General features: G+C 45.7%; 1 protein-coding gene across 10 annotated transcripts in view; it reads right to left on the bottom strand.

The window, feature by feature from the left end:
* Positions 1-4,760: 4,760 nt before the first annotated feature.
* PUM1 (pumilio RNA binding family member 1) overlaps positions 4,761-17,676 on the bottom strand; it is a 93,529-nt gene continuing 80,613 nt past the window's right edge. For all 10 annotated transcript variants that reach the window (XM_053267692.1, XM_053267685.1, XM_053267684.1 and 7 more), the window contains 5 exons: positions 17,097-17,234; positions 16,094-16,219; positions 14,371-14,492; positions 12,329-12,521; positions 4,761-6,562 (listed from right to left, as the gene is read on the bottom strand). In XM_053267692.1, coding sequence (XP_053123667.1) covers positions 6,431-6,562; positions 12,329-12,521; positions 14,371-14,492; positions 16,094-16,219; positions 17,097-17,234 — 711 coding nt within the window. In that variant the 3' untranslated portion in view covers positions 4,761-6,430. The remainder of the gene's footprint in view (positions 6,563-12,328; positions 12,522-14,370; positions 14,493-16,093; positions 16,220-17,096; positions 17,235-17,676) is intronic.

A 17,676-nucleotide genomic window follows, 5' to 3' on the forward strand; every position in this document is an offset into this window, starting at 1 on the left:
CAACTGGCCCTATCCAACCCCAGCACAGCATCCCTCCAGTGGCTGTTGCTGGTATGTGCCTTATGTTTCTTTTTAGATTGTGAGCCCATTGGGGACAGGGGACCATCTTCTTTATGTATTATTTATTTTTCTATGTAAACTACTTTGAGAATGAGCAGTATAGAAATATTGTAGTAGTAGTAGTATTTGTGAGCACTGTAAGAGATTCCCCTTAGGGGATGGGGCCGCTCTAGGAAGAGCATCTGCCTGCTTGCATGCAGAAGGTTCCCAGTTCCCACCCTGGGATCTCCAAAATCAGGCCTAGAGAGACTTCTGCCTGTAACCTTGGAGAAGCCGCTGCCAGTCTGGGTAGACAATACTGAGCCAGATGGACCAATGATCTGATTTAGTATAAGTCAGTTTCCTATGTTCCTAGGGGGACAATTCATGCTTGCTACCACAAGACCAGCTCTCCTCCTCCCACAGGTGAACAAGAAAACTAGAGACAGTCCACATAGTTGTGTGTCCCCCCCCCCGACCAATATACATTTTGTGCTTTAGATTTTCCCAGTAAGTTTTTAGCAGTAAATAGTTATCAGCTGAAATCCACTGTGTACTGCTGTTCTCACATATTCAATAAGTAGCTCATCTCTTTTAGCGGTTGCTCTGTTCTTTTGTTTTCTTTATGTGCCTGATAAGGTTGCTTTTCTGGTTTTGCTAATGATGCTATTGTATCCCCTGAATTCTGTAAGGTGCCTTGAAGGCCTGAAATGGTAGAAAAACAGGATTTATTCTTTTCAGTAAATAAGCATGCATGTAGTTCTGCAGATTGCTTTGACACTGTGTGCTGTGCTTTGATGGCCAATTCTTGATGCCCAATTCTTTTAACAAAGATGGCTCAAATCCATATTTTCTTATCCAAAGAATATTACAGGCTTGGAGCTAGATAGAGCAATGCTCTGACTCAGTATATGGCAGCTTCCTATGTTCCTATGAACAATCCATTACATGTTCCCTCCTTTAAATTATGGTTTTTAGTCACATAATTAATCTTAAATTCCAAAGTCTAGCTATGGTCTGAATTATTCTTACTTATTTGTTTGTTTGTTCTTCATTGTAAGGCCGGGGGCCAGTAGCAACCCCCATCAGCCCTAATTGCAGCTCCCTGACTAATTGTAAACCGTCCAGAGGTGGAAGTTTGGGGTGGTGTGCAATGATACTCACCTGTCACCTTCGCCCGCCCATCACCTTCGCCGGCCCGTTGTCACCTTCTTCCCCCGCTGTTTGCCACCTATTGCTGCCACTGTTTTCTCTGCCCTCCCACCCCCCTCCCCCTCCTTCCCCCCCGTTCCCCCCATCGCGGCTGTCCAATCGGCTACTGCCACTGCCATTTTCTTCCCTCCCACCCGTCCCTGTCACTATCTGGCAATTGCTTGTAAACTCTCACAAGAGGTGCCACACATGGGATTAGCAACGAGTATGCCTACAAAAAATATATATACAGATTCTACCCCAGGGGCCGCCAGACTTTTTGAGCAATTGCACCCCTTGTTTAAACAAGGTTGCTGCAAACCTTCACCTTAGGCACCCCAGTGAGAGAGTGGGTGAGAACATGCACACACAAATTTGAATGTTAAAGTTATGAGATGACAAGCTACTCCAGTTACTGGCTTACATCTATACCAAGATACTTAGAGGAACATAGGAAGCTGCCATATACTGAGTCAGACCATTGGTCCATCTAGCTCAGTATTGTCTACCTGGACTGGCAGCGGCTTCTCCAAGGTGGCAGGTAGGAGTCTCTCTCAGTCTTATCTTGGAAATGCTGCCAGGGAGGGAACTTGGAACCTTCTGCATGCAAGTACGCAGGTGCTCTTCCCGGAGCAGCCCCATCCTGAGGGGAATATTTTACAGTGCTCACATGTGTCTCATTCAAATGCAAACCAGGGTGGAACCTGCTTAGCAAGGGAGTACGATTCATGCTTACTACAAGATCAGCTCTCCTACACATGCTAAATTTTTGGAAGCCTCTCAGAGACCCCCCAAACCTTTATGGGTAATAGGAGTGAGGTCTAGAGGTTAGACTGTTGGACTTGGTTAGTGGTTAGACCTCTTGTTCTCAAATGTGGGACCCCAGACACTGGACTACAACTCCCATCATCTACTGCCACAATGGCCTTTGGCCATTGTTGCTGCGGCTGATGGGAGCTGTGGTCCCATGACTTGCTGGGACCCAAACGTGAGAGCCCTTGGGTAGGGTTAGACTGGTGGGCTTGGACCAGGAAGACCTGGGTTTCTAATCCCAGCTCAGCCATGACACTCACTGGGTGATCATTGGACAGTCATTGTATCTCAGTTTAACCAACCTCACAGGATTTCTGGGAGGAATAGGAGAAGCAAGCTCACCTATGGAACCCCACCTGAGCTCCTTGGAGGAAGGATACAAACACAGTGGATCATGCTTCATGCATCTGACAAAAGTGGGGTCTAGTTCACGTTCACAGAAGCGATATTCCCTTGGGAAGCATGGGAGAGATGGTACGGCGCCCTCCAGTGACCAAAGTTGGAATTGTGGGCTCCAGAGATGTGTTAAGTAAGCATAGAATGATTTTGCAGTATGCTGTGAGAATTAAGCAGTTTTGAGCAAGAGAATAGAATAGTACGAAAGCCCCACATACATACAGCCCTCAGATCTCATCGAGGGCAAGAAGACTGCTGGCAAAGCCAGAATGTGTGGAATAAAACCATGTTATTTTGATGGGAGTTATGACACTGGAGGAGTGTCATAGTTCATTGAAGGAGCACAGGAGTAACCATGTCAAAAGCAGGACTTAAAGGAGGACTGGGGTGGGGGGTGGGTAAACTGCCCCCAGAGCCCTACAAGGCTGCCCCTCCCCAACATATTGGTTCATACTGATAGAATTAGGAGGGCTGCAGGAAGATGCGCACACACACACCCCCAAGAGAAAAGGACCTCAGAAGGCCTCAGGTTCCGTCCCAAGCAGCAACATATCCAGGTAGGGCTAAGCCCTTGTCTGAAACCCTGAAAAGCTGCTGCTGCCGCCAGTCAGTGACAATACTGAGCTAAGCCAATGGTCTGACTCAGTATATGGCTGCTTTGCATGAAAGGGGTGGGCAGCTCATTGACAGTGTCCACTCCATGAGTGGCAGTGGCAGAAAAGGCAAATTTCATGCTAGGGGTTGTTAGGAAGGGGATCAAACAGGAAAATGCTATTATAATGTACAAATCTATGGTGCAGCCACCTTTGGAGTACTGCATACAGTTCTGGTCACCGCATCTAAAAAAGGACATTGTAGCACTGGAAAAGGTGCAGAAGAGGGCAACCAAGATGATCAGGGGCCTGGTCCTGATCCACCTTCCTTAGGAGGCAAGGCATCTGGGGCTTTTTAGTTTGGAAAAGAGGTGACTTCTGAGAGACATGATCAAGGTGTATTAATTATGCATGGGATAGAGTTGGAAGCCCCCTAGTGGCACAGTGGGGAAATGCTTAACTAACAAGAAGGTTGCCAGTTTGAAGTCATGCTGCTTTTGCCAGACTACGGGAAACACCGATAGTGGGCAGCAGTGATATAGGGAGATGCTGAAAGGCATCATCTCAGACTGCATGGGAGGAGGCAATGGGAAACCCCACCGTATTCTACCAAAGACAACCACAGGCCTCTGTGGTTGCCAGGCGTTGATACTGACTCGACGACACACTTTATTTTACTTTAGAGAGAGTGGACAGAAAGAAACCTCCCCACCCCCTTCTCACATTCGAACCGGGAGTCATCCCGTGAAACTGAAGGCCAGGAATTTTAGATCCAACAAAAGCAATTATTGTTCAGAGTGCATAATTAATTAATCAAGCTTTGGAATTCTCTGCTACGGGATGTTGTGATGGCCACTAGCCTGGACAGCTTTAAAAGAGGCTTAGACAAATTCATGGAGGACAGATCTATCAATGGCTACTATGGTCACTACAGGCCACCTCTAGCCTCAGAGACAAGATGCCTCTAAATTATTATTTACATTTTATATCCCACTCTTCCTCCAAGGAGCCGAGCGGTATACTACATACTTAAGTTTCTCTTCACAACAGCCCTATGAAGTAGGTTAGGCTGAGGGAGAAGTGACTGGCCCAGAGTCACCCAGCAAGTCTCATGGCTGAATGGGGATTTGAACTCGGGTCGCCCCGGTCCTAGTCCAGCACTCTAACCACTACACCACACTAGTAGTTGCAGGGGAGCAACAGCAAGAGGGCATGCCTTCACCTCTTGCCTAGGGGCGAGAGCAGGGGCTCTCAACGTTGGGTCCCCAGATGGTATTGGACTTCAACTCCCATAATCCCCAGCTCCAGTGGCCTTTGGTTAGGGATTATGGGAGTTGAAGTCCAATAACATTTGGGGACCGAACGCTGAGAATCCCTGGGCTAGATGCTGGACTGGATGGACCTTGAGTTTGATCCAGCAGGGCTGTTCTTATGGAGCAGAGAAGGATCTTTACCATCCTGCTTCCCTAACCACTTGCACAACTTTTTCCACAGGTAGAAGCATGCAATTCTTTTCCAAAATGTTGCTGCTGCAGCCGCAGAATCTCCCCCTTATAATCTGGTGTGAGCTTTCAGGAGGAGTGCAAGCATCTTTGTCCCTCCTACTCACGGTCCTCTGGACGCAACCCATAGTATGCAAGAATGGCAAGCCAGAAAGAAAGACAGACAAGCAGAGAGGGTATTTGTCCTGGTGCACTATATTGAAAGTATTCAAATAAAGCACAAACCCAGATTCCAAAGTTCTGTATTTTTCAAAATAAAGATCACACATTGTTTAGAGACAATCTACACAAGAGTTACAAAAAATAGTTGCCCAGGCATAAGCATACACAGGTTTGTTAATTATACACATATGGTTACAAGTGTGCTTGCAAAAAGGTTCATTGGAAATATACACAAGGCTCTGTAAATGTACACCGTGTAGTGTTACAATTCTATATTTAAACAAGGAAAATTGACAGTATGTTACATTCACTTACAAGTAGACAAAATGCAAAATACAGTTTATCTTCTGTACAAAAAGGCAAAGTGATTCACACTTTACAAGGTGAAAGGGGAACTCTGTTTGTAAAGGGATACGGGAGGGGGGGCCTGTACTTTTCTGCACTTTTTTTACTGCCACAAAGTAAGTAAAACATTACTTCTTCTTTTTTTTTAAAGAGTCAAATAAACACTATTTTTGAACTGAATCATTTGTGTATAACATTTAGAAAGGATTGCTACTCTCTGGACTAGGTGACAAATAAAACCAAGCATTTCTTTGAAACATTAACCAGGCTGTATAAAGAGAAAAAACATTTCCTTCAAAAGAAAAAAAAATTACTTCTGGTTGAAATTACAATTTACAATATACAACACTATATGCTACGACCATAAAAGGGGGTGAATATACACTGAAATGCACAGGGTTTGCTAATTTATTCTCTTACCAAAAATGGGTTTATGTTGATTCAAACTTCTCCACATTTACATTACAGAGGTTTACAAATGTACAATTGTACAATCAAAAGTATGTTCCACTACTAGGGTACATTATAGATACAGATTAGACATCAAAACAAGAAAATACTACAAATTTTTATATATGCAAAGTCTACACCAAGTATACACTATATATTTATAGAAGCAAGACCAAAGTTGAGTTGGATTTTATTTTCCTACATGCTAAATAATAATAATAAAAAAAATTGCCTCCGTGTTAACAGAAGAAACTGGAGAAGGCAGTAAACACACACCTTTCATATACTTTAAAAACTTCCTTGGTGTGTATGTTCTCTCCAATATTGACTGCTAAGCTCAATTCTTTAGCACATTATACTAAGAAAAAGGAATTTTAAAAGTTTCAGAAACTTAAAAACTTACTTTAATTGAAGCTTTAGCAAATTGTTTTAAATTTATAAACCACGTTAAATGCAGATTTGTGCCATTTAACTAAAATTTTCAAACTTCTCTTTGAGTTCTGACTAAAAGAGAACAAAAATAGGCATTTTCTCTCTCTCAAAAAGCTCTCCTGCAAGGCAGAGGCGTTAAAAACTGGGGTGTGTGTTTTTTGTTTTTGTTTTTTAAATTTCAGATTAGCCACCCTGAAAGTTTCCATATTTGAAATATAGTTACATCAGTGAACAAAAATGTGGCTCTCCATGTACATCTGTTGCCTATGTACAAGAATTCTATACACCACTGAAACAGCAGGGCAATTAAGTATTTAAAAAATAATTAGTACATGTTATGCAGAATAAAATTAAAGGAATTTACAAAGGGTCTTTTCATTGTTTTGTTGGTTTTGAAGTTCTCTCATCAAGGTTGAGCAACCATCAATATTTTCAAAGCATTGGAATATTGGTTGCTGGTTCTAAATCCCAGATGGTCACTGGCTCCTTCCTGCAGTTCACATGGCTTCAGATGATGCCATTGGGTGGTCCACAAATTGGCCCAAGGTCAACTCCATTTTTCATGTAATACTTCTCTAGCTTGGCCAAGATGTGTTTTCCGTAGGTGTACTTGCGGAGAGTGGCAATGTGTGGCCGGATCTAGAAGATGGAGAGGACAGTTTAGTGATAATCCACATACAATCACACTCATGGGTCCTGAACCTGTGAAAGGGACTGAGGTGTCCCGCATCATATCCATGAATTTCACGGACAAGTATGAGGAGGATCAACATTCTGAAATGCTGTCCATTTGGTTAATTCTCTCAAGATACGCATTCTCAACTCCAGAACAAACCCACTCAGTTCTTCCACCCCATCACCCAACTCTCCCTGCCTTTTCCCAACCCACTTGCCATTGATGAATTTCAGTGATGCTTCATCCAAACTTACAGAGATACACAAGTTCAGAGCAGTCCCTGAACACACATGCAAACTTGCAAAATAACCAGGGCCCTTCCCACTGTCGGGTTTCGCCAGCAAAGAAAAATGATCAGCAGGAGAGAAGCTGAACAGGAGCCAGCAGTGTGATGCAGCTGCTAAAAGGGCTAATGCAATCCTAGGCTGTACTGACAGAAGCATAGTGTCCAGATCATGAGAAATAATTGTTCCATTCTATTTCAAGTGAGGTCTGATGGGCACAGAATACTATGTGTCCAATTCTGGGCCTCGCCTTTTAAGACCACTGACGGACCAGAACAAGTTCAGGAGAGCAACTGATATGGTGAGGGTCTGAAAACCAACTGCTATGAGGAATGCTGAAGAAGCTGGGTATGTTTAGGAGCAAAGAATACAGGAGGACCTCGATATTCGCAGGGGTTCCATTCCTGGCTGCAACTGCAGATATGGAAAGAATGAATATCGAGGCACTGGGGGCTATGGGAGCGTGGGGGTTAGGTTCCCGGCTGGCCAAAAAATGGTGTAAAATGGCTGAAGATTGGTCAAAATGGGGGGGGGATATGGGGGGAGTTTGCCTTGCTTTGCTGTCCCCCCACCACCACAAGTTGCACTGTGTCCTAGAATGCCCCCAAATTGGCCGAAAAGCACCGTTTTTTGTTTTTCTTTGAAACTGAGTCATTGCGAGGCTCCGAGAAATAAAATGGCGGCTGAAATTACCTCCACGGTCATTTCCGGGACTTGTTTTTTAAAAAAAATCTCCCCCCCCGCACCCGGCCAAATATGCTGAAGTCGGGTATCTTTTCCTGACTGTGAAACTGCAGATAATGAATCCGCGGATAAGGAGGTTTCCCCATACGACGGGGACATATGATAGCTATGTTCAAAGGGCTGTCGCATAGGAAGAGGAGGAGCCAACTTGTTCTCTGCCGCTTCGGAGGCCGGAATGGATCAATATCACAAGGAAGCAGATTTAGGCTAGACATTAGCACGAAGTGCTGTTCTACAGCATAACCGTCCCCATCATGTAGTGAGTGGCTTCCCATTGCTGGAGGTTCTCAGACGGAGGCTGGATGGCCATCTGTTGGAGATGGTGCAGCAGTTTCCTGCACTAAGCAGGGGGATGAACGAGGAGGCCTCCAAGCTCCCTTCCAACTCTAAAGTCCAATGATTCTTTGGACAACACAGGGCACTCCTTTTCTGACACGAGAGCCATGGGTCACATTGGCTCTAAGGGACACACATGTTTTTTGATGTTTATTGGCTAGGTTTAAAGAACATCTGGCAGACAAAGTATATTAACAGAGAAAGACCTTGGTCAATACACATGAGAGAGAAGCACAGAGGAAAAACAATGCCACTTAAAAGGGTGTATCATGGAGACAGAATGTTTCACCCTTACAAGAAAAATCAGAGGATTACATAGGAACATAGGAAGCTGCCATATACTGAATCAGACCACATTGGTCCATCTAGCTCAGTATTGTCTACATAGACTGGCAGCGGCTTCTCCAAGGTTGCAGGCAGGAGTCTCTCTCAGCCTTATCTTGCAGATGCCAGGGAGGGAACGTGGAACCTTCTGCTCCTCCCACAGTGGCTCCATCCTTTAAGGGGAATATCTTACAGTGCTCACATTTCTAGTCTAATAGAGAGCCAGCGTGGTGTAGTGGTTAGAGTGCTGGACTAGGACCAGGGAGATCCGAGTTCAAATCCCCATTCAGCCATGAGACTTGCTGGGTGACTCTGGGCCAGTCACTTCTCTCTCAGCCTAACCTACTTCACAGGGTTGTTGTGAGGAGAAACTTAAAGTATGTAGTACACTACTCTGGGCTCCTTGGAGGAAGAGCGGGATATAAAATGTTAAAAAAAAGTCTCCCTTTCATATGCAACCAGGGTGGACCCTGCTTAGCTAAGGGGACAGGTCATGCTTGCTATCACAAGACCAGCTCTCTTCCATGGTACACTGATATTCTGAAACCAGGGGGTAATGGCAAAGAGAAAGACATTCTGAGATATATTGGCCTCTAAAGAGTGTACTGTTTAGCTTGTTCCTTCTCCCTCCCCCTCCCTTGTTAGTGCTGAGCTTGGGAAAGTATCCTTATCTCTTCTCCCCTGTGCTTTTCATCAGCTTCAGGTGGCTGTGAGAGTTTCAGCTTTTGCTATATAAGAATGCCGGTTCAAACACCGTTAAACATCAAACATTGATAATGACGTATCTATGTCAAAACGTTTTGCTTTTAATAGAATTTTGTTGGATTTATTTCCTTTTACACGCAAGAAGAAGGTGGACTACAAAGGAGATGTCCACACACTTAATTTTAGATGCTGCTCAAGTTTAGCCAGGAAGGTGCCAGACTGAATGCACATGTGCGCACACTACTTTGATACTGCCACCTGGAACAAAACTCATTCCGCACACAGATGAAAAAACATTCGAGAGAACACTGGTCACAAGGAGCCACACACACTCCTTGAACTCCCAAACAGAGAAATGTCTGGCACATTTTCAAACTGTATTGTTTGAAACTCAACGTGGACAGTGGAGTTGATGATGACTGACTTAGACTGAACATTTATACCGTGGGGATTTAAGTTGACCCCCGTAAAAAGTGTGAGGTTAAATACAGGTTATACCGGCACTTACTCAAAAGGAACAGGACTCTGAATTTAAGACGACCTCCTGATTTCTAATATCAAAAAGACTGAGGGAAAACCTCGTCTTGGATTCAGGGAAATAGGAGTAGATCTGACTTCTACACCTTCTGTGCCTGTTCGATTCTTAGGAACTTCCAATCAAGTTAATTGTGATTAATAAGCTGAGAGAGTCCGCTATCACATAAGGGCACTTGTGGCACCTTAAATCTCACAGATTTATTGCGGTGTGAGCTTTCATGGTCTTGAGTCCACTTGGTCAGATAACCCATGCAAGCTTCTGTCGCGCAATACATCTGTTAGTCTCTGAGCAGCCACAAGACCCTTCCCTTATGCTTGCTGTAAGAGACTCCCAAGCCGACTCCTTCAGAAAATCATATACGTCCATTCCTGCCCCCCACCCCCCGCCCTTCCTTTTTTCTGATTAGCTTCAGGTACTGTAATCTAAAGCCTACTAAGTTTGGCTTGGAAAGCATGAACAACAAAAATGAAAAGCTTATTTCTGGAAACCTCTGTTGCTGTGTAGTTTTACCCCTTACGTTCTGCTGTTATTGAAGTAGTCCTCTCTCCCATCATCGCTTTTAAAAACCATGGATACTTTGTATCATGGACATTTATTACTATCCTCTTACTAAACAATAAAGTATCCACCACACATTTAGTATGTATTAAGGCAGTTCGCGCGATTATAATTAACGGCATCCCCTGCTCACTGAGCACAGAGGCACCTTTTGAAAGTGGCGATTCTCCCAATTGAGCAGGGGGAGAGCAACTGGCCCTATCCATCCCCAGCACAGCATCCCTCCAGTGGCGGCGGCCTGCTGTCTAATGCTTCTTTTTCAGATTGTGAGCCCTTTGGAGACAGGGGGCCCTTTTATTTATTTATTTATTTACCGCCCTCTTTGGAAACTTTTGTTGAAAAGCGCTATATAAATATTTGTTGTATGATAATTAAGGTAGGGCAAGTCTGACCCTGGTTCGGGAGCTGTGCGCGCTTCAGTTCTGTGACTGTGTGCAAGGGAAACAGCAAGGTCGGAGGGGGAGGAAGTGACTGGGAGAGAGAGGCGCAGGGTCGGGTAGTGTTTCCTCCTGCCCCTCAGTAAAGTGCTGGATTGGACAATGCCATCCGACCCGGCTCCTCTTTCCAAGACGGATGCTTCTCCCACCAGTGTTCCCTAGAACAGGGAACATGGCCTCTCACGCCAACCAGTGTCCCCGCTAAGAGGGATTCCCCAATGTTGTTGACTACAACTCCCATAATCCCCAAGCAAAAGCCAGTGCAGCTGGGGATTCTGGGAGCTGTCGTCCACAACATCAGGGAATCCCTCTTAGAGGGAACAGTGATGTCCACCGTGCTGCTTTCCTCACACACCAGTACAAAATGGGAGCGTGTACAGCTCACTCATAACAATCGTGTGAACGAGCCCAGTGCCCATTTTGCAAAGGCTGCGCATCTGGTATATTTTGCTAGATGCTTAGTACTGGGATGTGTTTTGTCCCTTTGACTGCTTGTTTTTAAAAAGTAACAGCACCTTTAATGTCCTTTTCATCTGGGTCTGGATATTTGGTCAGTGATCGTAATAAACTGAACTGAATGATGAACTGAACTGTTCTAGTTTGTCAGCATTTTCTCAAAGCAAGACAGCCTTCACAGCCGGGGGAGGCAACGAGTGGCTGTCCAGCTGTTGTGGAACGGCAACTCCTTTGGCCCCCGGCCACAATTCGTTACAGCGGAGGCAGATGGATGCTGGAGCTCAGCAACATCTGGAGAGCCACACATGGCCTGTCCCTGCTTGGCAGGTACTTAGGAACATAGGAAGCTGCCTTCTACTGAGTCGGAACCTTGGTCCATCTGGCTTAGTATTGTCTACACAGACGGGTAGCGGCTTCTCCAAGGTTACAGGCAGGAGTCTCTCTCGGCCTGATCTTGGAGACCCCAGGGAGGGAACTGGGAACCTTCTGACTGCAAACATGCAGATGCTCTACCCTTCCCCTAAGCAGAGGTCCCTCTAATTTTTTTTCTATCTCTGTGCAGACTCAGTTCTGTTCTGGGCAGCAGCATCAAGGCACTGTGTGCGCACGTGCATTCAGAATAGGGCCTTCCGAATCCATCCTGATTCAACCTGAGCGGGATCTAAAATTAACTGAGCGGACATCAGAAAAAAAACCAGGTTGCTTACCTGTAACAGATGATCTGGTAGTGGTTCCATACATTCATAAGTCAGAAAGAAACTGAATACAGAGACGCCCAACCGCCGCTAGAGGGTGCTGCAGTCACGTGCAACGGGCGGTTGCCGGCGTCGCGAGGAGCTAACGAATTCTTCCCGCAGCTGATCTGCGCAGGCACAGAACCTACTACTTTTGAATGATGGAACCACTACCCAGATCTTGTGAGTGTGCACGCCTTAGAGGGAACAGTGCCCCTAAGGGGAATATCTTACAGCGCTCACACATGTAGTCTCCCATTCAAATACAACCAGGGCAGACCCTGCTTGGCAAAGGGGACAATTCATGCTTGCTACCCCAAGACCAGCTCTCCTCCAACCTTACTTCAACCAGCAAGGCTGGCACCTCCTCTGTGGCTGCCCCTATTTTGTCCTGAATGTGTGGAAAGACATCTGCCCTTCTGGTGACTCCCAATGTCTTCATGCAACACACAAACGACGACCGGTACTTTGGGAGACATGGTGCTGGCAGGTTAGCCAAACTGGGCTTCTCCTCCTCCTCCTCCTGACTGGCACAAGCAAAAACACGCCAAGACGCTCTGCCTGTATACCACCTCGCTCTCCTACTACTGGCAAATCAAGAACAGCAGCTCACCTTGTGCATGACAATCTTCCTTTGGGCCGGCTCCGCCACGTCAATCATCTTCTGTACCACGTAGTTGGCGTACTGATCTTTCATCATGGTGTATAAGGCACTGTGAGGGCCGTCGTTCATAGTACACACTTCGTCGATCAGCATGGCACGCTCGTTGCGGGAGGCGTGTGTGACGCATTTCTCCACAACGTTGCTGAAGCAAGGCAGAAGGGGCCACAGGTTATTTCTTCCCCAACATCTCAAGCGAGCAGCATGTGCAAATGTGCAAAACAGCCATTCTGCTTCTCTTCCCAACCCGGATCTGGATTTCCCAATGTATATCCCAAGTGTAACACTGTATACGCCAAGTGCCAAATGACAGCACAATCATGAAACTGATTGCCAAGAAATTTAGGACCGACAAAAGGAAGTACTTTTCCACATAACATATAACCAACCTATGGAATTCCCTGCCACAAGATGTGGTGACAGCCAACAGCCTGGATGGCTTTAAGGAGGGGTTTAGACCAGTGCTCCCTCTAACAGGAATTCCAAGATGTTGTTGACTACAACTCCCATAATCCCATAAGCCAAAGGCCATTGCAGCTGCAAATGCTGGGAGTTGTAATGAATAACATCTGAGAACCCCTGTAAGAGGGAACACTGGTTTAGACAAATCCATGACGGTCAGGTCTATCACTGGCTACTAGTCAGGTGGCTGTGGGCCACCTCCAGTCTCAGAGGCAAGATGCTTCTCAATACCAGTTGCAAGGGAGTAGAAGAAGGGGAGAGGGCATGCCCTCAACCCTTGCCTGTGGGCTTCCCAGAAGCATCTGGTGGGCCACTGTGGGAAACAAAATGCAGGATTAGACGGGCCTTGGACCTGATCCAGCAGGGATTTTCTTACGTTCCTCTCTCCCTTGCTGTGGGTATACAGTTCAGGAAACTGCAGCACAGGGCCAAGCCTGACTTGAAGAGGCTTGGTAAGGAGAGGGGCTGCAGCTCACTGGCAGAACACCTGCTTTGCATGCAGGAGGTCCCAAGTTCAATCCCTGGCATCTCCAGGTAGGGATGGAGGAGACCAGTCCAACACGGGAGAGTCAATACCCGTTGGGTCGACAATACGGAGCTAGATGGGCCAGTGGTCTGGCTCGCTAGAAGGCAACTTCCCGAGTTCTCGCAGCCTTTCCTAAGTCTCAACACAAGATGCTGCCATCCTCTCTGCCACTCCTGGAGCACAGATCAAAAAAACCCTGCAGGGCAGGCCGGTTTTATGCTCTGACAACAGTGGCAGGGTAGACCTCCGGAATGCAACTGAATGCACATTTTATTTATTGATTGATTAGAAACATTTGATATACCGCCCACTCCGAAGACTCCGGGCGGTGCACAAAAACATGCAAACCAAGACGACGTTAAAAATTACATTCTAAATTAAAAACTAAAGTAACTAACAAAAAAGGGGGGAAAACAATAGGTAGACATGTCGGCACTTGTACTTTGCATGCATGAGCATCCTAACGCGATCAGCAGGGTGCGCTCAAGCAGCATGTGTTCCCTGCTCCCACAGGTCTCTTGTACTGACCATCTATCAACATAGGAAGCTGCCTTATACAGAGTCAGACCACTGGTCCATCTAGCTCAGTAATGTCTACAGAGGCTCTCTAAGAGTTCAGGCAGGACACTTTCTGAATCCTACTTGCAGATGCCAGAGAGTGAAGCTGGGACCTTTTGTATGCAACCATGCAGATACTCTTTCACGGAGCTATCGCCCCGTCCCCTAAGGGGAATATTATCTTACAGTGCTCACGTGTAGTCTCCCATCCAAAAGCAAACCAAGGCAGACCCTGCTTAGCAAAGGAGACAATCCATGCGCGCTACCCCAAGTACGCCAGAGGTCAGAAGCAAACTGATTCGTGAATTCTACAACAGAATTGACTCTTTTTATTTTTACTACAGCCGTGTGAGGCTTGAATGGATTTTTGTTTTGTGATGCAATGGTTCACATGTATATAGCTATTTTTATTATTTCAAAAAGAAATTTTAAAAGAAAAACACCATACCTGGCGAACTTATGCTGGCTCAGTACAAGCACGTTGCCTCTGATTTCTGCCACAATTTTGCTTTTATCTTCAGGTCGCCCATGTTCAAGTACATGTTGGATAACGTAATTCCCGTATTGATCCTGTTGGACAGACAGCAGGAGCACATCAGCAATGCCACAACTTTCTGTATTAGAAACCTGTCCATTTCTGCCTTCAGCTGTACCGGAGGGGAGATCTGTGTGATTGCCTTACTCTGAACGTCTTTGTCCTTGCCAATTGGGTATGGTCGAAATGTTGGATCATGTGCCGCTTTTCTGTTTATTTTACAGAGCTATTCAGGCTCTTGTTATTAAAGTAAAGTGTGCCGTCGCATCAGTGTTGACTCCTGGCGCCCACAGAGCCCTGTGGCGGTGTTTAGTAGAATACAGGAAGGGTTTCCCATTGCCATCTCCCGTGTAGTATGAGATGATGCCTTTCAGCATCTTCCTATATTGCTGCTGCCCGATAGAGGTGTTTCCCATACCAGGGGGGATTTGAACCGGCAACCTCTGGCTTGCTAGTCAAGTCATTTCCTCACTGCACCATTAGGCAGCTTGTTCTTGTTATTACTCTAATTTTAATAAGTTTTCCCAAGCAGGTCAGATAATTTCTACGACTCTCATCAGATACTAATATTGACATAACTGGCAAAGTTACGAAATTCTGCACTATAGTCTGTACCACCAGGGAGGGTACAGATGGTTAAATTTTCCCACTGACTTTAGGGAGCGTGTAGGTGTTATCATGCAGAATTCGAGATAGCACAGAAAGTGTGTATTGAATATTAGATTAGTATATTGTATTTCTGGTGGTTGTTTTTCCTTTGTGCCCTGGTCTTGGACCATAACAAATTCACATTATTAAATATTTATTTATCATTTCTTGATTACACAGTCAGACAGGTGTTACTGACTGGTGTGTTTTATCCAGACATCGAGTCCTTCCCAAGGACCTGGGATGGCTTTATCAATATTGTTCTTGTTGTTATTATAGATATCGCCACAGAATATAGGCTGTTCCCAGTAAAGTTGCCTTTTGTAATTGGCTGATGGTGATTTCTGTGGCCCCTATGGTGTTAAGCACCTCAACACCATAGGGTCCACAGAAATCTCCATCAGCCAATTACAAATTATTATTATTAATTATTATTATTTATTTATTTACTACTACTACATTATTCATTTGATTGTTTTTATTTATTTAAACCATTTGTAACTTGCCTTTCTACAGCTTACGAAAAGAACGAATAAGAACAATATCCTCTGAACATACCAGATGTTGCTTCTCTGCTCTCTGCACCACTATTCAGGGAAAGAGAAGCATCTGAAAAAATGTCTTGGTCCCTTGAAAACTCTTACTAGCGGCTAACTGAGCGCAGTTACCCCTGCTAACTGAGCAAAGAGGAACCTTTTAAAAGTGGCGATTCTTTTCACTGAGCAGGGAGAGAGCAACCGGCCCTATCCATCCCCAGCACAGCATCCCTCCAGTGGCTGTTGCCTATCTTATGTTTCTTTTTCGACTGCGAGCCCTTTGGGGACGAGGCGCCATCTTTATTTATTTTTATTTCTTTCTGTAAGCTGCTTTGGAAACTTTGGTTGAAAAGCGGTATATAAAGATCCATCATTGTTGCTGTCCGTTGTCATTCAGGGGCAGGCATCCCCTCTTGGGCAGCCCCTTTGCCCCAACCTCCCCAAACACTGACCTGCACCAGTTGCTCCGTGTGTTGGTGAAGCTCCTCCAAGATGGGAAGGGTCTGCTCAGGTAGACAATGCTCAAGGATCCTCTGAATGACACGACAGCCGTACGGATGGGTAGACAAGGCAAACACCTGAATTCATACAGAGGGAGATTTTGCACTGAATTTCAAAAACAAACTGGCCACACACTCAATAGGACACAGGACATCTCGGGTGTGATGGCTGCTGGCTACTGTCGGCATCCAAAGGCTGTGGAACGGAGCGGTCGACTGCAGTGATCTTCACTGTGGTTTGAGTGGGGGGGAACTTTTGGGGGGGACGCCTTCAAAGCGAGAGCCATTCCCCACTGTGCTGATCTGCATACTGTACTTTCCGCAGATCCCTCTCTTTAGAGCGCTATGGCAAACTGCAAAGCCCATTCCCACTGAGTGTTTTGTATACAGGTGGCCCTCATTCCCTCCAGCACCCGCAGACGGGTCTTAAGAGACCCAGTCTCCTTATCTGCAATACAAAAACCGGCTAAAATCTGCCTATTCATGGTTGCTAAGTGGCCAGCAATGACTTCCAGTGTCACTTCTGGCTGCCATTTTACAACACGGAGCCATTAGGAGGCTCTTTCTGTTTTAAAAATAACCTTGGGGGGGGGATAAAGATTCACCAAAAATATGGCCAATTTGGGGGTTTTCGGGGGTATTTCTGGAGCCCTGAAAAACAAGGCACTGTTCATTTCTACTCTGATTTCTCCCCACCTCTTTGGCTGTGTGTGTGTGTGTGTGTGCGTGTGCGTGTGCGTGTGTGTGTGTGTGTGTGTGTGTGTGTGAGAGAGAGAGAGAGAGAGAGAGAGAGAGAGAGAGAGAGAGAGAGAGAGCGCGAGCACGCTAACTCCTAGATTCCCATAGGACTAAGGTTCCTTTATTTGCTGTTTCCGTACTTGTGGTTATAGGCAAGAACGGAACCCCCACAAATAATGAGGGCCACCTGTAATATTTCCCCCCCCCCCACACTTACCTGCCCTTTAAATGCATCAATAATAAACTGCAGGGATTGGGGCTGCACACATTCGATGCACTTCTGCACCACATGGTTGCCGTTCTGGTCTTTCACACACTTCAACACGTGGCCATCCAGTTCCCGGACCATCTCGTTCTATGGAAGGAGGGGGGGAAGAGAGAGAGAAAGCACCACCAGAATCACAGCTGGCAAGCAGAGTAAGAACCTAACCAACGCCTCATATGTCCACCTGGTAAGAGGTCACAAGGAGAGGCCTTGCTACGGGTCCATTCAACTGGAGAGCAACAGGGACAGTTGAGCACTCTCAGCTAAAGTCCCTTCTCACTCTGGCCTAGCACTGATTAACTCTGTCCTGAGCCATGAAAAATCTGGAGGACTTTTTAAAAGGTCACTTAAAAGGATGCTACCTTCAACCAGGTTTCCTCACAGGACTGATCCAGGAATTCACTCTTCCTCCCTGAATTATGTTGCAACTTATTTATTATTATTTTATTATTTTATTTTTTACATTTTATATCCCGCTCTTCCTCCAAGGAGCTACATACTTAAGTTTCTCTTTCACAACAACCCTGTGAGG

The sequence above is a fragment of the Hemicordylus capensis genome, chromosome 7 (genome assembly GCF_027244095.1).
Source record: "Hemicordylus capensis ecotype Gifberg chromosome 7, rHemCap1.1.pri, whole genome shotgun sequence".
Lineage (NCBI taxonomy): Eukaryota > Metazoa > Chordata > Lepidosauria > Squamata > Cordylidae > Hemicordylus > Hemicordylus capensis.